General features: G+C 36.4%; 1 protein-coding gene across 2 annotated transcripts in view; it reads left to right on the forward strand.

Annotated features, from left to right (window-relative positions):
* The window catches only part of SUPT3H (SPT3 homolog, SAGA and STAGA complex component), a 282,525-nt gene that overhangs the window by 180,076 nt on the left and 81,813 nt on the right, over nt 1-20,636 (forward strand). For both annotated transcript variants that reach the window (XM_050894193.1, XM_050894192.1), the window contains exons 4-6: nt 9,429-9,515; nt 10,730-10,820; nt 12,526-12,662. In XM_050894193.1, the coding sequence (XP_050750150.1) occupies nt 9,429-9,515; nt 10,730-10,820; nt 12,526-12,662 (315 nt within the window). The remainder of the gene's footprint in view (nt 1-9,428; nt 9,516-10,729; nt 10,821-12,525; nt 12,663-20,636) is intronic.

Genomic DNA, 20,636 nt, shown 5'->3' on the forward strand with positions numbered 1-20,636 from the left:
GACTGGGACTATTGTCTTCATAAATTTCCCTCTATTTTTATCTTTATCTTCGATCAGAAGATTCTTGGAAGAAAGGTGCTGTAGATTCAGGATTTGAAATGAACTGGAGAAAGATTTCTTGACAGAAGAGAAAAATGTCATAGAACTTCCTATTTTATTACACATTCTGATTATACCTTGTCCCCATTGACAAATGATTTTCCCTAAGATTAAAGATTACAAAACAGACTGAGACTTTCTCCAGTGTCATAATGTACACTCCACACATATATTGTGGTTGAAAAAGCATTAAAACTAAACGTTTTTCACTTCTTTTTTTTTCTATTATTGTTTTTTTTTCTATTGATAATTTGGGTACATCTTGCAAGATGACATCTGTCAAAATTCTGCAGGCAGTATAACTTACCTTAAGCCCAGACACCCGTATGGCCTGTCTGCCATCCAAAACCATTTAAGCCACTAGTCATTTACATGTATTATGTATTCACTGTTTAATCTGAGCGATCCTGTAGCATTTAGTTGTAGTCATCATGCAAACTGAGAAGCTCCCAGTTGGTTGACATGTGCATTTGAGCAGACGAGAATAAAAAATAAGAAGAAAGACCGATGTGAATCATTTCAGGCAAAATCTTTTAACTTACAAAGTCTTCCTCCACTAGCATAGTATTTCCGAGTATGAACATAATGGCATATCTCTTCAGGGCTGTGAATAATTGTGGAGCTTTCTAATGGAAAATGTTGCCATTTTGTATTCTTGATTGAATGTGAGTCCTTTTTTTCTCCTTCTGTCTCCTAGTCTAAATTTTCAAAGCAATGTCTTGCTTATGTCCTTTGTGGGATTTTATTTTTTAAAGTATGTTTTTGTCCTTCATTTTGAGGTGTTTGAAGAAATTTTTTTTATGACTTTGGAATCAGTTCAGCCAGAGGATCAAGGTCATGTCTTCTCTATATTCAGTGCACTGATGGTTGCCTGCTCTTCATAGTAATACTTGCTTTGCAGTTCTTTCATTAGCCTGGGGCTTGCTCTAAAAGCACTTTGTCTCTGTGCTTGGAATAGGTAAATGTATGTCTTATTTTCCCTATGACAAACAGTGAAGCCTGATTCCAATTTGCTGTCATATGGAAAGGAAGAGTATTTATTTAGTGTTCTGGTGAAACTAATGTAAGGCAATGATTATTTTCCTGTGTGAGCAATGTAAGGATGCATGATTTAAACAAATGTTACTCTACAGGAATGGGAGAAAGAAACCTGTTTATATTAGATGGTCTCTCAATCAACAGAGAACAGTTTTTTTTCTGCTTGCAGCATTGGAAACTGCGTAACAATAATCCTGAATGGTGGTTTCTTCTGGGATTTGAAACCAAAGGACAGGAAGCTGTGGTATAATGTAAACCTCTGCTGGATTGCATGCCATAGAAATATGGGAGAAAGAAAAGAAATAGAAATAATTGATGGAGAGGAAATAAATCTGAGTTAATAGACTGAACATTTGAAAAGAATATTATCTTCAGTTCTTAAGAAGGGTAAATTCTAATTGCTTTTTTTGTTTTACTAAAGGAAAGGTGAATGCATTTATTGCTGATAAGATTGCACATTCTTATTTTTTCAAAGTAACATTTAGTACCAAAAAGGCATTCAAAGATGTAACTTAGATAGAAGTAATAGTTATAGTTGAGATTCTCAACTTGGAATATCTATAGTGATACTGTTGTAAAAATGAAACAGCTCGTTGTGAAAGTTTGAGTCCAAATGTAGTTAGTTTTATTATTATTTGGACTAGATGACCTTTAAAGGTCCCTTCCAACCCAAACTATTCTATGATTCTCTGGTAATTTCCTCCAAAACATCAGCATTTATTTAGTTTAGATACAGGGAAATTTGCTGCCAGTGATTTACAGTGGGATGGCACCATTTACCTCAGCGTCTAGAATATCCTGACAATCCTAGAGCATGGACAGTCAATAGAGGACCTCTATGCTCATCTTCTTCAAAAATACGGAGATGTGTTTGCAGAGGTTGGAGTGCTTTTGACTGTGAGAATTTTTCAGTTTCGCATTGGCTAATGAATCTTTCATATCTACAAAGTTCACACTTCACAAAGCTTTTTTCACGGTCTCTTGCTCGTTCTAGAGAATACTACTCCATCGTTTCCCCTTGGATGATATTTTTCAAGCTTATCTTTTCTCCCTTGTGATAATAATAACTCGAGTAGAAGTTTCCAAGTTTGTTTTCTTGTCTACTGTTATCATCACCAGCAGCAGGAGAGAGCATCAGCAGTGGCCATCTCCAGCGCTACACCGAATCTTGAATTAACGTCTGTGTAGCCACTGAATAATATGACCATATTAAAACTGAATTCATTGAGTCTGAATATTTTTCTGCACTTAAAGACTTTATGGTTTTAATGTTGTTGGTGTAATTTCACTTTGTTTGATCAGTATTGACTGCTATAAATGTCAGGTGTGCAATAGGGTTTCTTTTGTTTTATGGAGAGTAGAAGAATTACAGGTATAAAATGTTGGCCCAAAATGTTGATTTTGGAATTAGAATTGAAAGAAGGAAAAATAGGAAAAAGTCATGCCAGAAGCTTAAGTTGAAATGTAGTTATTGTTCATAAATGCATTAAATTCTTTTCCCTGTGTGACAGAAAATGCAACAACAAGCTCTAATTTAAGAAGTTGAGCTTAAATTATTTATAAAGAAGAGATTTAAAAAAAAAAGACTTTGATTTAAAGCTCATCTTTTGCAAATTAGCAGTATTAATTTCACTATTTACTTGGAAATTTATTTTCCTTATTTAATCTATTTAATATAATTTTAAAAAATCATACTGTCTCCAATAGATGCAAATCTTCATTTTCAGCAGCAGAGCCTAGGCTATTGGCCTTTAAAAATAAGTTATTATTATTTTTCTACTAATTGTGCCTGTTTATATTTTAAACCAGAATGGTTCAAAGTATCAACAAATGTGGGGCTCAGCTATGATTATGCCTGCTAAAAATAAAAAATACAGAGCACAAGGATTCAGCTTTCCTTAATCTCAGTTCATGGTGGGATTGCTGCTCTACCGCCTACTGAACTGCAGGAGTTACTACACCATATCCAAAGAGCTGAACAAATATGCAGAATCCGTTGTGAAAATGGAATTATTCCACACATGAGAAGAGGTTTTCACCTATTTTTTCCCCTCCCTTCTCCTATGGAGCAACGCTTAAGTCTCTTAGACATTGGTAAAGAGTGGAGTAACGAGGCCCATATGTCTTCATCAGCAACCTGGATGGGTGACACAGGGTATGCTCAACAACTTTGTTGATAATACTAAATTGGGGGGTGGCTGACAAATGGCAGAGCTTCATTCCAGTGGGAACTTGATAAACTTGAGGATCAAATGGACATAAATCTGGTAAGTGTCCACATCCGTGGCAGAATAACCCCATATATCACTGTGGTTTGGGAATCTGCTGCTCTGAGATGCGTTGTAGGGTACAGTCTGGAGATGCCCTGGGTGGCCAAATACAGTCTAGCCTCTTCTGATGTTGTATTTATACATTTCCTCGGAAAGAAATGGTATGTGCTTTAACTTAGAATAGTAGTGTTCAATTTTATGACATTGGTCAGTAGAAAGCCTTCCCCTTCCAACTGCAGGGTTTTCCAGCAGGGTGAAACCATAGGTAATCTCCAGGAGCACGATGCATTTTCCTGTTAGCCCATTCCATTACACAGGCTGAGTCCCTGTAGTTTTCTAAAGGCTGTGTACCTTTTTTGGAATTTTTTTTTTCTTTCTTTTGTATGTTTAGAAGGATCTTGTTTGTAACGTGAAGAATATCACCTCAAGGAAGCTGCAGGGTGTTCTGCTCTTGCTGTTTTCTCTCCCTGTAAATATATACCTTCTTTTGTTGTATTTCTTCTGTTTGGATTATACTGACTGTGTCGCTAAAAACCAAAAATCAAACCCAAAAAAACGCTGCAACCTTTTCTATAATTAAAAGAAGTATGTGGGTTGTCAGTAGAATGAAGAGAATGATGATGTCCAAAATTGTATTGGATGTTCAATTTAAACAAATGGGAATAATAACAAGATATCTTTTCATCATCATACTAGTCTGTGGGGGACTTTGATAGCAGTGGTATGGTTAAAAATGTGCAGGCTGAGATGTAGGGCTGATTATTGGAGTTCGTAGGACTGGCTTTCACACAATTTCCGTCTGAATGCAGCTGAGGAAGGAGCTGTTTTCTCCTGTGTTTGTTAGAACAGTCTGATTTCTTAAATTCATATCAACTGCTTTGATGTCAAAGCCATCGTTGTGTATTGGACCTGTAGACGTACTCGTTATGCTTTCAAAGGGAAAGAGTCCTTGTGTAACCTGCTTATTGCTGGAGATACTTTTGGGATAATTCTTCTCCAGCTACTAGTAACTGGCTGCAGACTCTGTATCCAGGTCCAGCTCTTTGGGCTGGCTGAACTGTGGAAACCAAAAGCCGTTGCCACCTGCTAGAAGGCAAGACGAAGCAGTCGATCTTGCTTCAGAGACTAAAGAGTAAGGTTTTTTTGAAGAAGCAAATATAACAAATTACGTACTTGAAAACAAGTTCTCAGTAAATGCCAGGGACTGTGGGGGTATGAACCGATGTTTTCTTATTCTCATGATCTGTATGGACTGTAATTCACTGTATGTCAAGCAAGAAAGTGCTCCTCTAAAGCCTCAAAATGGGACGTAGAGCTTTATCTTCTCAAGGTCACACATAATCACCTGGTGTTACATTAAATGGTCTTCAGTAAAAAATATGTAGATTTGAAAACAGATACCTAATAACAAGAAAATTGATTGTCTTTTAATCTGCAGATGAAATTTTTATGTTTTAGACAGCTTGTGACGATTTAGTCATGCTGTTTAACCCTTGTGTGGTCATCCTAAATCATTACCTGTTAGAGTGCTCTAATGGACTCCATAATGTAATTATCCTCCCAGGATGTGCTAACTGTGTAAAGCACGTTCCTATGCTGACTAGTGGAAACAAGTTTCACGTGTATGTTAGGATTAGAAGCTCAAGTGTCAGCATTAGTAGTATGTGAGATATTATATGGAAAGATTTAAGTGAAAAACAAAGTTTAATGGCTTTCAAAAAAGTATTGGGATTCTCTGTTTAGAATACATTTACGGCACTATATCTAAATTCAGAATATTCTATTGGTATTTTTATAGTTGCATGTTGTTGATCTAGAAAAGATGAAAAAATAGGACATTTTTATGCATATTTAATAACAAAACAACCTTCCTGCCTCAGAAAAAAAATTCAGCCAGGTGAACTATGATCTAATTTTCCTCTATAATAAAAACAAAATCATAGCTCCTGAAGCATTATTCTTGGCTCCCAGCAGTTCCAAGGCATGCAAACATTACCATTCTGACTCCATCCTGCAGTTTAACTGGAAGGATTATGTCACAACATAGTATGTTTGTTTTCCAGCTTTTTGTCTGTTTGTCCATCAAGACGTTTTTGTAGGAGAAGTATTGGTGATTGTTGACTTAGGAGGTAGTGGAAGAAAAAATAATTAGGGGAAAAAAAAAGCAGACAGTACCATTGAAGTAACTGTGCGTCTGTCATAGGAGAATGAATACTCCTTTCAACAAATCTATAATTTGCAGAAGTTGCAAAAAGAAAATAGCCATAAGGTGACTGTTAACATACTTCAGTTCATCCTGCCAAGAAAGTTAACTTCATAAAGTCATTAAACCAGTGATTACATTTTAAAATATTATTCCCCAGCCATTTCTTCTTAGACTTTAAAATATAGTTACTGTATATACTACCTTCTTTGTAATGTGAAAAATTGTAAAATACACTTATTTTTCATAAACTCCTAATTATTAACAGAGCTATTTGCGCTCCTATAGTTAAAGTCATTTCAACACTTCCGTTATTTAAACTTCACTTTTAGGGGTTCATAATTTGGCTGTAATAAAAAATACATTCAGACTCCGAGGTCTCAAGTATTGTTTGCTGGTATTAGGAAATTTACCCTGTTTTTCTTTAAAAAGCTAAGTAATTTGGGTTGTTTGCTGTTCTTCAGGATAATCCAAACCAAAATATTTTGTAATGTGGACTAAAGAATCATTTAAAAAATTAGGAAAAGACAGTGAGTATGTTGGAACTGCTGCTGCCCCAAATTCCGTGACTGACACAGAATACAGCTGAGGCTTGGAGAAGGGAGATGGTGGGAAATTCTTGCCATATCTCCGCTGTTGCCATATAGTAACCTCGTATATGAAAAGTTATTGCAGCATTTATATCACGCCTATCATCTGGAGTCACAGGCAGTAGACCTGCTGCTCACAGAGTAAAAACCCCCAGTACTTCCACTGCAGCAAAAGGTGAAAGACCTCCTGACTTCAAGGTTGCATAGCTGAAAATTGCTTTTCTGGAATGATAAATGCTCCGGTGCTCGGAGATGGATCGTTGCTTTGGTATGGCTTCCTGAAATCCCCCTTCATCATGTAATGTGGCCACGGTAATGACTCAACAAGGCCTTCAGCTCCGGAAATTAAGGAATCGGGGCTTATTGCATATTAATGGCAACTCTGGGACAGTCAAATAAGACAGTTTGTTATAATACTAATTATAGCAAAGCACTCATGTTGTGGTTTGAATGAGTCAATTATGTGTGTGTTAAAACTATAAATACATCTTCCCCCCAACCTAGGCTGTGTGGTACGTAATTTTTTTTTAATTGCTTGGATACATATTTACCTGAGCATATCCTGGTTTCCCAGGTAAATATGTGTACCAATGCAGAACTCATTAAGGTCTGTTTGGATAAATAATCCATATTTTATAACTGTACAGGAAGTAATTATTTTCGTATTTTGCTTTCTTTAAGCCAAAGAAATTAAATGCTGTGTGTTCATTCCTTAAAATAAAATAGATGCAAAAGTTGAGGCAATAAGAGAATAAAGTTTTCATTGTTTTGGTAGAAACTGAGAATGTTATTCCAGATTTTGATCTTGTGTTTAGCCCAGAATAACTCCATTAAAGTAAACAGTGTTATTCAGGATTTACTTAGATGCAAATGGGACATGAATTTGGCCTCCTCTACTTACTCTCCCTTACTTCACTGGGAGGTTCCTGTAAGCAGCTGGCACACAATCTTTGCTTTAAATGACGTTGTCACGTGTTTATCATTTGCAAAAATAAGGTATTTCAGCTACATGCAGAGATTAACATGTCTGAATTTTATGGTAAGAAAATTAATGTCTTCTGGAATCATAGAACGGTTTGGGTTGGAAGGGACCTTAAAGATTACAGTTACGGTCCTATATGTGTTAGGGAACTAGAGCATACTTTCATGTCAGATATTTCTGCCATTGTTTTATACGACATTTGGAAAAGCTGTGTTGTGTTATCACCATGCTAAGGTCAGGTTTTGTAACACTTTTAAGCTTAGTGGGGCCAAAGTCAGCCTTGGCATAAATCCATTAACTGCAGTAGATTTACACCAGAGATGAATATTGGCTCATTCTTGGTAAATTTATTTTTATCCAGCTTTTTATATTTTATGTTAGAAATATAAGTAGCTTGCATGCCCTCAAACTAATCAGAATAAGAAACAGTTTTGCTTATGCCAAAAAATAGAACTATCATTTTTCACATTCTTACATTTTTCAAGTAAGATTATATTACTGTGACTTTTGAATTCCTGAAATCTCTCTGGTCTCTGTGACTGCAAGGGCCAAGAGAGGGTTTCAAGAGGAAAATCTGAAACTCTTCACGCAGTATGTTTTGTGTTGCACATACAAGATACAGTTAATGTTTTGTATGCATGTGATTAGTGTGGAAAAAAATTAATGCAGTCCAGTATTATGATTTATGGACTGAATCTTTTGCCTACTGAACACTTGCCAAAATGAAAATCCCCCCCCCCCCCTCCACCTTGGATATTAGAAACAGCTACTGTTTTTGTTGATCTTTTTAACTTCTGAATAGGCCTATTTCAAGTCATAGCAGCATGGGAGCTCAGATTAATAATATACTTATTCAGCCAGTGATACTGAGTGAAACCATTGCTAGTGTGAGCACGAAGGGTAGGATTTCTTTAAATTATTTTCAGGTGCATTAATGCATTTCTGAAAGAAGAATATAGAGATATTTGAAAATAAATTAAATTTCTGTTTATCGATCGTGTTACAGGTGTGCATGAGTTTTAATATCAAGAATTTTTTAAGGCGTCTCTCCTTTTGATAACTTTTGTACTGTGCTCACTATCAGTCCATCCATCAGATGGATAACAGGGATAACAGCGAAGAGATTATGATTAAATCTTGCCTTTTGGACAATATTTTTTGAATTTAGAGGAAAAGGCATATTCCGTGCTGTGAAGCATCCTTGCTATCCCACGTACTCCACAGCATCATCTTACGCCAGAACCAAAGGCTAGCGAGGTGAAAGGATCAAATCCCATAGACTTCTCCTCTGCATTTGAGTTGGACCTCCTTAGCTCAGTAGTTTGATAAGCATCAGGTTGCGCAAGTTTGGTTTCTAATCTTGTACTGGTTTTGATACGATCTATTTGTGTATAAACTAGCCCAATTTCCTGCACCTACTGAAGGTGAATCCCAGGCTGACGTGCTTAGTCCCTTACAAAGAGAGTTTTGCTCTTTACAGCATAATTTGAGGAGTTTGGGGCCCTTAGAGGCACTGTCACGATGCAGGTGAGGACAGTTGTTTGCTTCACGCTCCTTTGGCCACCCTTACGAATTTTTGTGGCATTCCTTGCTCCATCCCATCTTTATCTCTTTCATATCTGAATGGCCTGGTCTGCTTAATAAGGTTTTTCCAATTACTTTATTAATAGAGTCGGTGTTTCCTATCAATTCATTTTCTTTCTCTCAAATGAAATAAGAACATGGCTATAAAAGTTCTTCATGTGGGTCTGGTTTGTAGGGGTAGGGTTTCTTTCAAAAAATACTTAGGTAAGCTGTTTAAAATCAATATTTGTTATTCTAAAAATCTGTGAGAGGGATCAGCCACCCTTCCACAGTTGCAGATAAAGTGCTATGGCAAGAATCTGGCATTTTTACATTGCCTGAGAGAATTATACATTCATTTTCTGGGCTAATGTGGTGCAAGGAAAGAAAAAAAGGGATGTAGTGCTTTTTAAAAACAATCATTTTAAATATAAACAAAAAAAGCCTTTGCTTGAGATTTGTCAAAAGTCTTTCAGTCTTTTCATAAAATTGTTATTCACTTCTTGGCTAACAAGAGCCGAGTGAGTGACACCTTTGAGAGTCCCAGCTTGTCTTTTAGTGCATAGCTGGTATTTTGCTATGCACTACCATGCAAAATATTATCTGAACTTATTTAAAACAAACCCTAGTGAATAAATTTTTTAACACAGGAACAGCCATCCTAATTTATTCATTTATTTTAGTTGCAGCAAGCAGCTGAAGTTTCTCAGCTGAGAGGAGCTCGAGTCATCTCTGCTGAAGATCTCCTGTTCTTAATGCGCAAAGATAAGGTATAGTAATAAGACAGAAATTTCTTACTTTACATAGTAAGCTGCTTATCATGTTTTAAAGTGCTTGCTTGACCTATATGAAAGGAGTCCATCATCACGAATAGCTTTATTTAAAAGTATAGCTGCTCTGCAATTGTATTGTATTGTGCACAGTACAATAATTGTATAACATTCTAATTAATTCTCAATTTTTCCTGTAACTTCAATTATCAGTAGATTTTTTTCACTAAGCTTTAGGGTGGGTAATGTGCCTTAGAGCTCAAAACAATTTCTTAATAAAGGTATAAATATTGATCCTTATCCTTTATATCCCTTTTATTAAAAATCAGTCGTTCTTATTTCCTCCTAGTTATGCAGGGTGTAGATGTGACATTTGACAGTGTGACCATTACATTTTTGTCATCTAGGCTGTCAGTAAATCCTGTCTTGATTTTCCTTTATAATATTTTTCCTGTACTTTATGTCACTAAAATTTCCAAATTTAGGAATGGTCTTGCTTTCTCTGGATAGTAAGTAGAGCAGGTCAATAATTAAAAAAAAAAACCAAACAATTTTCCATACAAAGATTAAATTAATTTTCTTTTTTTAAATTTCAAAATTATTAAAAAATTATTGTCAACTATTTTTATCAATGTTATTTAGTCTTCCTTTATCTCCTTTTCTTCCTTAGTTCCCCCTTTCCCTCCCCCTTTTCTCTACACTTTGTTTTTCTTTCCTCGTTTGATGGGTGAAACCTAATAACCAAAACCATATCAAAATTAAAAAACACTAAAACGTGAAAACCAATTGCAGTTTCTTTATCTGAAATTATCTGTAAGGCTGTACTGAAAATAATGGTTCATATGGGTGTCAAAGTTCATGGAAATATGCATTTGTAGGTTTGAATTTCCAAACTAAGCAAAGATTTTGAAGTGCCCTAAAAGAAGCCTGATTTCTGAATTTCTGCTTTCTGAAAGTCAAACCCATTTCTGTCTCACAGCTGGCAAGCAAAGTACCAAGGAGTTCAAATAAATAATTTTTAATGTGGAATTGCTACTGACTTTGATGTACTTTCTATGTATGGATTTTCTGCAGAATCGAAAATTATGAACATTGTAAAAATTGTATTTACTGAGTAATGTATTACACATTCTTATGTTTGTGTGTTACAAAGTTAGTCTAAATAAAAAATAACTATATAATACTAATGAATATCAATGTATTTTTTCTCTTAGAAGAAGCTTAGAAGGCTACTTAAATACATGTTTTTTCGAGACTACAAATCTAAAATTGTCAAAGGAATAGAAGAAGATGACCTCCTTGAAGGTAGAAAAAAAATTACTTGATTTGGGGGAGGCTCGATATTTTGTAAATGCACTGAACAGCTCAATGCAAAGTATTAATGTCTTGCTTAATTGTTAAAGACACAAAAATATTGACTTCTAGTAATTTGGTTTAAAATCTCTGCTTTTCCATTTGAAATACTTCTAAATTAAATATTTGCATCTACCATCCAAATGATAAGTAAAACTGCTTAACGTCAGAACTCTGTTGAAGTAAGAAACTGGTGCTGATTAAAGGGCTAATTGATTTCAGCATGTGTAATTTAAATGCAGCAGCTACCGCGTGCAATTGAATGGACATTCGTTACATTATTATCAAAGGGTTTTGACATGTTTTCCAAAAAAATCCCATAATCTGAAGTCATTGAATACTCATATATGACCTGGGTTTGTTTTCAGTGTGGTTTAACATTTTATACTTTGAATTTGTAATTTAAAGAATGGGAAACACTTTTGTTTCCCCATTCCATGAGCAAGTCACAAATTTTATAACCAATGCATTTAAAGGAAAAGTTGTTTGAATTAAAAATATATTAATTTATGCCATATAATTTGCTGGTATAAAGTTTTGTTGATTTATATTAATAGAAGAATTAGCATTTCCTTTGTAAAAAGTTAAGTTAAAACTTATCATAGGAAATCTAAACCTTGCCATACTTTTATAACATCTAGCAGCGTCCATACACAACTTTTTGTATTTAACATATTTCCTTCCTCAGAGCCTTTTATTTTTATTATTTTTTCCCTTACAATGAATTCCTTGTGTTTGGTTCCTCTGAGCATCCACATTGATGTTAGGTAAACATTGTACTTCTTGCTTTGACTTAGTCAATCTGTGGATAAGGTTTTGTCAACTCATTTGAGATTTAATTTGCCTGTGGCATTTTATTTTCACCACACGTGAAAGCGTATTGTTTCGTGCAAGCAATCTGGCAGTATAGCTTCCTACCTGACAGCTTTGGGTTTTTTAATACTTAAGCCTGTGTCACTATTTAAAACAAATAAACAATTTTTGTAAGCCATTTAGACGCTCATGAAATGCTTCCTAAACACAGTTCATCTGGGAATTAAAGATTGCATTTTCTGGCAGGCTTTGGTAATTGAAGCCATTAATTTTGTTCTGTGAAGCTAATGTCTTTATAGCTGCTATTCTGTTTAGAACAAGAGAGATCACCTTGCCAGGTTTCTCTAGGTTTTACTGTAGAGCTATGGTCCATCACCTCTGGAGCTGCATCTTAATGTTTGTGTTCTGGTTTGCTTTAGGCTGTAGGTAGTGAGGATGTTCTGCATGCTTTCAGGAAAGAACATTTCCTCTATATATTCTGTTCTACGAGTGAGGTTTTTGTGCAACCAAAGAAGGGTAGTTTCTTCTACAGCTCTGTCCACTGTGGATCCTTCAGTGAGAAATAATGATATATGAGCAGTAGACTAGGTTTCTCTTGATTACGAAAAAACACTAGGTTATACTAGAAAACACTAAAGGTGATTTTTTACTACAGTGCTACTGCAGCACAGCAGTGACATCACCTTGTCATCAGGTAGCGCAACTTGAGTATGAGGAGGACAGTAAGAACAGGCCTTTTCTGCATAGTGCATCTGATTCTAAAACGTGTCCCTCCTAGGGACATCGGTTGATGTTTGGAGAAGCCAAATAACAAGTTTGTTGTTCTTTGCTTACCTTTGTGAAGACAAATTCAACAGTAGTAACACCAACAAACGGCAGAAGCTTGCTCAAGACTTTCTGAACTCCATTGACCAGACTGGAGAGCTCTTAGCCATGTTTGAAGATGATGAGATTGATGATGTCAAGCAAGAGCGGATGGAGGTAATTCTTTTCTTTTACTGATACCCAGCTCCAGCAGAGAAAAGTGTGAAATATTTCATACATCATGCTGGTCTGATGCCTTTTTCATGCTGCATGTTATATCATTGTTACATGTTTTTTCCTTTTGCTCAGATGGTCTAAGGAATCCTATTTCCATATTTTTCCTGTTCCCTCAAATGTTTCCTGATATCTAAGCACGCATGCTGAGAAGGAAGGTTACGAAAGGGTAGTTATGGATCTTTCTGTCTGCCATGTATTTGTATTTCCTTCCTGTAGAAAGCAGATTCTATTTATAAACATTTCACACATGTTTTTCCCAATCATTTTTTTCTTTTTCATTATTCGTCTCATTAGAAAATTGTTTCAATAGCATTTGAGGACTCTTTTCATATAACACAGCTTACAGTAAAATTAAAATATTCTGTGCAAACGTGCTTCAGTATATGCTCTTCTCTTCGTCCTTCTTTCAAGTCCTATTTTCTGATCTGTGTACTTATGAAAAATTATGTCTGCATTACAGAGTGCAGTACCATATCACTCTCAAAAAGCTAGGTGGGATCAAGAAGCAATATAGCTGTGTTAGCATGGAAGTCTGTGGAACGATGGTTTTGATACCAGTTGGTTTTGATACCAGTTTTACTCGGTTTCACTGAGGTTTAGCTATGCTGCACAAGATACTACATCATAGCAAGTACGCCTTATAGATCTTATCAACCCTATGTCCTCTCTGTCAGCAGAGCATCTTCTTGAATGTCATTTACTCTGAAGTATTTATAAGATCCAAAGGCTGTGTCTGTACTAGTCAATAAAGTAGGCCAGGGCCAGTTCTCTGGCCCTGAAGGCAGGTGACATGGCCTGGCTTGGGTCCCTATGGCTAAATTTTTGTAGGTGGACAGGGCTACCCTGTCTTTTTGGTAGCCCTGTCCATAGCAAATATGGAGAACAGTCCATGGCCGCCGTTCATGCTCAATTCCTCCTCATGTCTTGTGGGGGCAACTGGATGTCAAGGGCAAAATTGTGCCAGAAGCACGCGCACAATTCCATGCTAGTGTTTGGGCCAATTTCCATCCTTTTTAGTCAGTAGCATAGTATATGTGCTGTTGGAAACTTGCTATTTTTAGAGTGCTTTTTATACCCTTTCAGCGGTAGAAGCTGGTTAATTTGGTTTGATTTTCTTTTCTACGCTGAGGTGGCTGATGCATTCAGTAATATTTGTGTATTTAATATTTGACTACTAGGGCCTCATTTCACTTTCAGGATTTCATGGAAAATTCTAGGAAGTAACCCGATTTTTATCCTGCCCTAGTTGTAAGTCTCATTTTTTCTTCTTAATGGAGCCCCTTTTCAGAACTGGCACTTTCCCAGTCCTGTTTCCCCTTCCTTCTCCCCATTACAATTACTCAAAATCTAATCACGAATCCCTTCTCTCTAAGAACTTGGCTAGGAACAAGTCCCATTTCTCCCCAGCTGAGAATCAGTGTTGTAGAACAGTTGTTCCCAAGCACTGTTTGTGTTTTGGAAACTGATGGTTTCTTTTCTTTTCTTTTTCTTTCTTATTTATTTATGCAAAATGTTACGTTTTGCATAAAGGCAGGCAAATCCTTTGAGCTTGTACACACAAAAATACCTAATAGCGCTGTTCGGAATGAATGGGTTATGTGCTTGACTTTACATTCTCTTCTGTCATTCCAGTATAATATTTTTTCGGTCTAAAAAACTATAGAAGTTGCTAGAAGTATGAAGTTCCCTGTCCTAGGGAAGGACAAATCTGACTCTTATGTTTGTCTGTCAAGGAATGTGTTCCTATAATCAAATATTTATCTTTCATCTGACTACATGTTTTGTTTTTTCTCACTAGACTATAATTCATGAACCGTAGTGTGTGTATATATATAAAAAAAGTAATTCTTCTCTCTCTTGCTCTACTCTTTACATTTTGTGAACTCTTGATCTGTTCCCATGTTAAAAAAAAAGACAAAAATCAAGACCTACTTATTTTAGAATCGATCCATGAATTATATACAGGTATGAAGTCAGTACTATGTATAATGACAAAACATGCAAGATTGCTTGAGACATGCTATTCAAAATGTTTAACATATTTTTGGCTTTGTTTTGTTTGGGATTTTGTTGTCACTTTGAGGTGGGTGGAAAGGAATCAAAGATAGTAGGAAATGTGATCCATTCCTAAAGGAAGAGTTGTTAGTGGATGGGCTAATCTCGTGTATCACATTTTCTTTGTGCAGTAGATTGTTTAATCCATGCTAAGTTTTGGAGGAAATCCAACAGACACTTTAAAAATTCTAACAGCGTTCTTTAAGGAATTAGTATACTTAAATCATGAACTGTGATCTAAAGGCAGTGTTCCTTCTAGGTATCAATTACCTCAGAAATGTGTGGTTATCTTGGTTTGGACAACTGTAAATGATTTTAGTTCCACTTTGCCTTGGGCCAAAATCATGCTAAGTTGTCCAGAGCAGATGATAAACATGTATTTCTGATGTCATTATGGGCTAAGCAGGATATGATTGTTTAGCAGTATGGTTTCAGTTATGATACAAAAAGCAAATATTGTTTATACTGATTTCTTTTAAAATATTTTATAAAATTAGAGCTAAGACTTCATGAGATGGCTTGCTGTTCTGTGAGGTCTATTCTGTATTTGTGCCATGGAGGAGTAAGCAAAGCTCCAAGCCACTTTCAAACATTACTAAAGGAGAACAAACAGTTCTACACCTTTGACTGAAAAACACTCATTAACACTGTCATATTAAAAAGAAAGGACATTCTTCTAGGATTGTATATAGAACTTATTGATGTATCCTGTGGTTTTAATTTGAAGCAAAGGGACTATCTCTAAAACAGTAATAATAGCAATGTGCAAAAGAAAGTGGAATACTCTTAAAATACAGAACAAAATTAAGAACAAAATTCACATTACTTTGTCATAATACGTGATTATGTTATCAATACATTGTGATCATAACTTATTATAAAAACTTCAATAATAGCAATAAATAGTGGCAAACCAGCCAACTGTATTGGCAGAATCAAAACAAAATAAAGGCTGGAATAGCACCTCTGTCTTACTTCATAACAGTTAGTATTTTGCCCTCCTAAGACAGCAGTAAAACACCAGTGAAATGCTGCTCCTCAGAGTAAGAACAGTTACAGATGGAATAAACTATTCTAGTTCATAGATGTAATTGAACTGTGCACGTGAAGGAGAGCTATCCGGATCATACAAGGTGTCTTCATAACAGGTGGCAGTCTCTTGAGAATAAAATCTAATGGTGATCTACCTAACACCCCTTTTTTATTGTACAGGTTAGGCTCTGGAATAACCAGAGCTGGTGGCGCTCAGGAATTCAATTTCCCTTCTATTGCCTGTTGTATGACAGAATCCACAAGAAATAAAACCTTGCAAGTGGATTGCAGTTTTGCTTTCCTCTGTCTCATAAAAATCATTTAGAGGGGAGAGTTGGGATTCCTGTAGGATATGGCTGAATCGGTGTGGGGAGAAGGTGCATGCTCATTTAAAATCTTGGCATTTTTCCTTATTTTGCAGTTTGGGCAGAGATGCAGTTTGGGATGTTTGTCCCCTTATGTTGCTACTCTGAAGCTCTGAGGTGACCTGTCCATAGTAAAACTAGCTGCAGGTTTGGCTGTGCTTTTGTGAGCGGTAATAGCAATTCTGCTAAATTTTCATATCTGAACCACTATCAAATTCTCCGTGACTTGTTATTAAAATCAAATATAGCTATGTTAAACTTTAGTCAACGTCATTGCAAGGCTGACTTCTGTCTCATTCTGTAAATATCCATTTTTTATCATTTGTTTTATAGTTCCACCTCCCCCACCAGGAAAAAGTCTTCCCATCAGAAATCTGAACTGATACACAAAGGAATGCATAGAGCATCACGCTGTGAATGCTCTGTTTCACTTTTGTTCCCCTAGGATTAAGAGAAACACCGTTCATCTGTCACTCTGACTGCTAGTTTAGGGATATATTTCCAACACTCAGATGTTATATGGCAATAATTCAGTTGCAGTAGCTACCATAATGCTTTCATAGTACATTGCAAGTTTGAATAAACAGTGGAGGGAAAATAACTTCCCTAGAATACATTACCTTGAAAACAGGCTAGATGCCAGCAAAATGTTAAAACTAAGTTGCATCCCTACAGAAAGGGATTGGCAGAAGCTTGTGGTTCTTTAAAGTGTATTGTCCTATGAATTATGTTAGGTATTTAAAAACTAAAGATACATATTGTTTTAGGAGGTTCACTGTGCATTTGATTTTTCCTGTACTGTTTATTAGTATGCTTCTGTACAAAGCTCACAGAAATGCAATGGGCCCTGTGCAAAATACAGTAGATTGCAATAAAGTGTAGGTGTGTTTGGAATATACCCTTTGTCCGCATGAGGTTAAATTACTCCCATTTAATTTTGTCTGTGTTCAGATACAATTAATTTGTGTCCGTCAAACGCACTTAAACACTCCTAAATGCACCTCGGGATACAAGGAATCATGTGCTGGAAGCCTGCTCTGTTTCAATCATAGAAATAAGGTAGACTTGGCATATAGTAGTAAATTAGACCGACGAAGAAGATTCCCTCCAACTGGAGTATGATCATCAACTTTTGGGTGGTTACGCTTTGACCTGAGCCAGGTAGCGTTGTCCCAGACAATTCCTGGGCACGGTTTGGGAGTCAGCCAGGGCCAGGAGCTCTCTCCATGGCACGGTTTGGATGTGGCCACTCTCTTTGGGAGGCTCAAAGGGCAGGAGCACGGACACAGGTTGCTCCATGCTGACTGCCCTTGGAGCTAGGGCATGGACCTGGCGTCTTTTAGTTGAGACAGCTCAAATTGGGTGAGGTAATTCAGAAAAAAACGATGAGCTCTTCTGTTAAGGGAGGATCCAAAAGATGGTGTTGAAGTACTCAAATTCATTGTACTAATTTGGAAAAGATGGACAAAGAAAATAAGCAGGAAATGATTTAGAAAGAGCTCTGAGGCCTTTTAGTACTACTGTGCTCATTTCACTGGCGAAAATTATGCCAGTGTAAGTAAGTGCTGTGTGGGGTCATTACTCTTTAGGGAGTATCTGTTCATGCAGGGTGTATCAATAACAAACTGGAGTTTGATTTAAAGCCCATATGGAAAGCTTAGTGCTGTAGTACAGACAACACATACTTAATAGAAACTGCATGCCGGAAGACAAACTAAGAAGTTTTATGTTACTAAGCATCAGGGCATTGTTTCTCAGAGCACATCTTTTTTTGCTATATCTTTTTTATGATAAACTTATTTTTCTTCAGAAAGAATTATTTTTAACTTTCTTACTGATTTCAGATTCTTGTCGACAGAATCTATATTTTTGGGACAGAATCTTTGCATTTAGTTGAGCGGTGACTTCTGTTATCTCACAATGTTGTCCCCTAATCTAATAATCTATTAATTTTTAGGATCACAGTTTATAAGCACTAACTCTCCTTTAATTTTAACAGATACACCCTATGAAAGAATGCATCTTGGGCTAAGATTTGGCTACAGATGAAAATATTTAAATTTGTTTTGGGTTTTTGCATGTGAGCTAAGTGTCTCATCTCCCACTGTAATTACTGGAGACCCAGACAGTATAAATAGTGGAGTTAGAGAGCTATTCAGCTGATCAAACGTTTGTGTCTTCTTTACTGTGAGCTACACAGCTCTGTAGGCTCCTCTGGATGTGTTTGTCTTGCAGGGAATTTCTCTGTGTTGTCAGTGACCATTCTGCTTCTGTCCTGGCCATATGTGGGCAGTGGAGGCTGAAAGACTAAGATAAAAAGTATTAGAAGTGGAGAAGGTTTGAGTATGGGGAAACTAGTAAAGGGATGGAGTATATATGCCTACAAGTACGTATGGATGCTCAGGTTCGCTTGAGGAGTGTAATCCCTGTTGCATTTTTGTGCTGTCTTTAAAAAATACTCTCGCAGATCTATCATCCATTTATCTTGTGCTGGTCCACATATAGAATTGCAGCTTTCTAATATTATATCATTTATACCAGCAACTCAAGTTATAGCCTTAAATTTTAAGACATTAAGTTTTGAAAAAAAGGAGGTAGAAAATAAGGCTCCTTATTCTTTACCCGACATTGTGAAATATGGGCAAAGGCATCCCAGTGATGGGACACAGAAGGACAAGCCATACCGTTAAAAACCTTATGTCCTATGATACATTCTTGTATGGACTAAATAATTGCAGCCCTAAGTGTAAACCAGTATCATCCTCACCTGTGTGTCCAGGCCAAATAAGAGGAGGTTGTCTTGAATATGGAAAGGAACTTACAATGGCTAAGTAATGTATTCAAATAGGAGTGGGAACGTTCCTGCCCAAGGACACTAGATTCCTGGGACAACGATGAAAAAACCCCAGGATCTCCTTTTCCCACCCCCTTAAGCTGCTGTGAGAGCTCGGTGCATCGCTACCACAAGTTGGGCTGAATTTCACTTAACTGTGCCTGCCTAAAAGTTTAAACATCCCGGTAACTTAGGCCAGCTTCTGTACTCAGAGATGAGAGAGAAACAATCCGGGGGGAAGTTCATTTCTTAGATCAGAGAGAAAAATGCTTTTTTTTTTTCCCCCAAAAAACATTTAAGTCACATTTGAGTGTAATTCATCAGATGTTAGGAAGAGTACTTCTGGTGCCTCCGGGGTGGTTCTTTTTGGAGACTGAAGTTCTGTGTCTGCAGTGGGACCCTGATGATGTGAAAAAAAGAGTGTAGTGATGATCTCTAACAGACTGTAAGGTCAACACCAGCTCCCTATGTGCTGTCTGCTTCTTTTGATATACATAGATGCAAAGATTAAAAAGAATGTAGATGGAACATCAGTCAAGAAAAAAACCTTTATTCTCTAGGCAATGTTTTTTTCGATATTGCAAAGGTTAGGAATGCAAATATAGAGGGAATTAATTTCAGTGTATCAGGCCAGTGTTTCCAGATGAGTGCAAAGATAGCACAACTAGTAGCGTCTCAGCTGTAAATTAGCTGTCTGGGCATCAAAGTGTTTGTAACCATTATTCGGTATAAAAATAAGCCTGCTGGTATTAATGGTTTCTCTGATTACACATTGCTGGGGAATGTTTGGGATACTGGGAAAACACTGTTTCTCTTGGGTAATGGTTGCATTGGTTAAAAGTAAACAGAAAATAAACAGAAACAGTTTTTCATTATTATCTATACGTCTGTAAATATTGTGTCATTCTCGTTGGAATGGGAAAAAGCTATCAAGTGGAAAAGATTTCTTGTTATAGCCAGTAATATCAATAGACTTTTTACGCTGCTACAAATCTAAGATTATTAGGTTTTTCTCATGCTGGGGTTGATTTCTATGGTTACATAAAGTGTGCTGTTTGTTTGGGTCTTCAGTCCTGGTAAAATACTGCTGGTTTTACAGCATTTTAGTGAACGTTGCTCATACTGCAAATTTAGGCGGTTTTGCTGGGAGGACAAGGTGTTATTTGCTTTTCTGTCTTTTAGTTCTTTGAGTATTTTTTTGCCACTGTTTACTTTCTCTGAGGAAGAGGAAGATTCTAGGCTGTTGTATTTTGTATTTTTGACACCCATATGGCTGTGTTTTAACTTAACTTTTGGAAGGAAACTTTATAAATATATTACTTATATCTATAATTAAATGTAGACACACATACATATAAACAGTATTTCCATGGAGCATTTGATTAGGAGCCAAATGTAAGACTAAAGAAACATTCTCTTTCTAAGTGTATTTTACTAGCGTGTTTATTTGTGATCCTGTGTTTAACGTGTTTGTTGCTTAGATATACTAGTCACCACGTATTGGTACTCACAACACAGTTATTGTTTATGTAAACTTTGGAGAATTGGGAACAAGGAATGATGCTGAAGTCTGACAAAGGTCCCATTGGTAGTAGGTTATTGAAATTGCTGTCATACTTTAAAGTAATT

The sequence above is a fragment of the Gymnogyps californianus genome, chromosome 3 (assembly GCF_018139145.2).
Source record: "Gymnogyps californianus isolate 813 chromosome 3, ASM1813914v2, whole genome shotgun sequence".
In the NCBI taxonomy this organism is placed as follows: domain Eukaryota; kingdom Metazoa; phylum Chordata; class Aves; order Accipitriformes; family Cathartidae; genus Gymnogyps; species Gymnogyps californianus.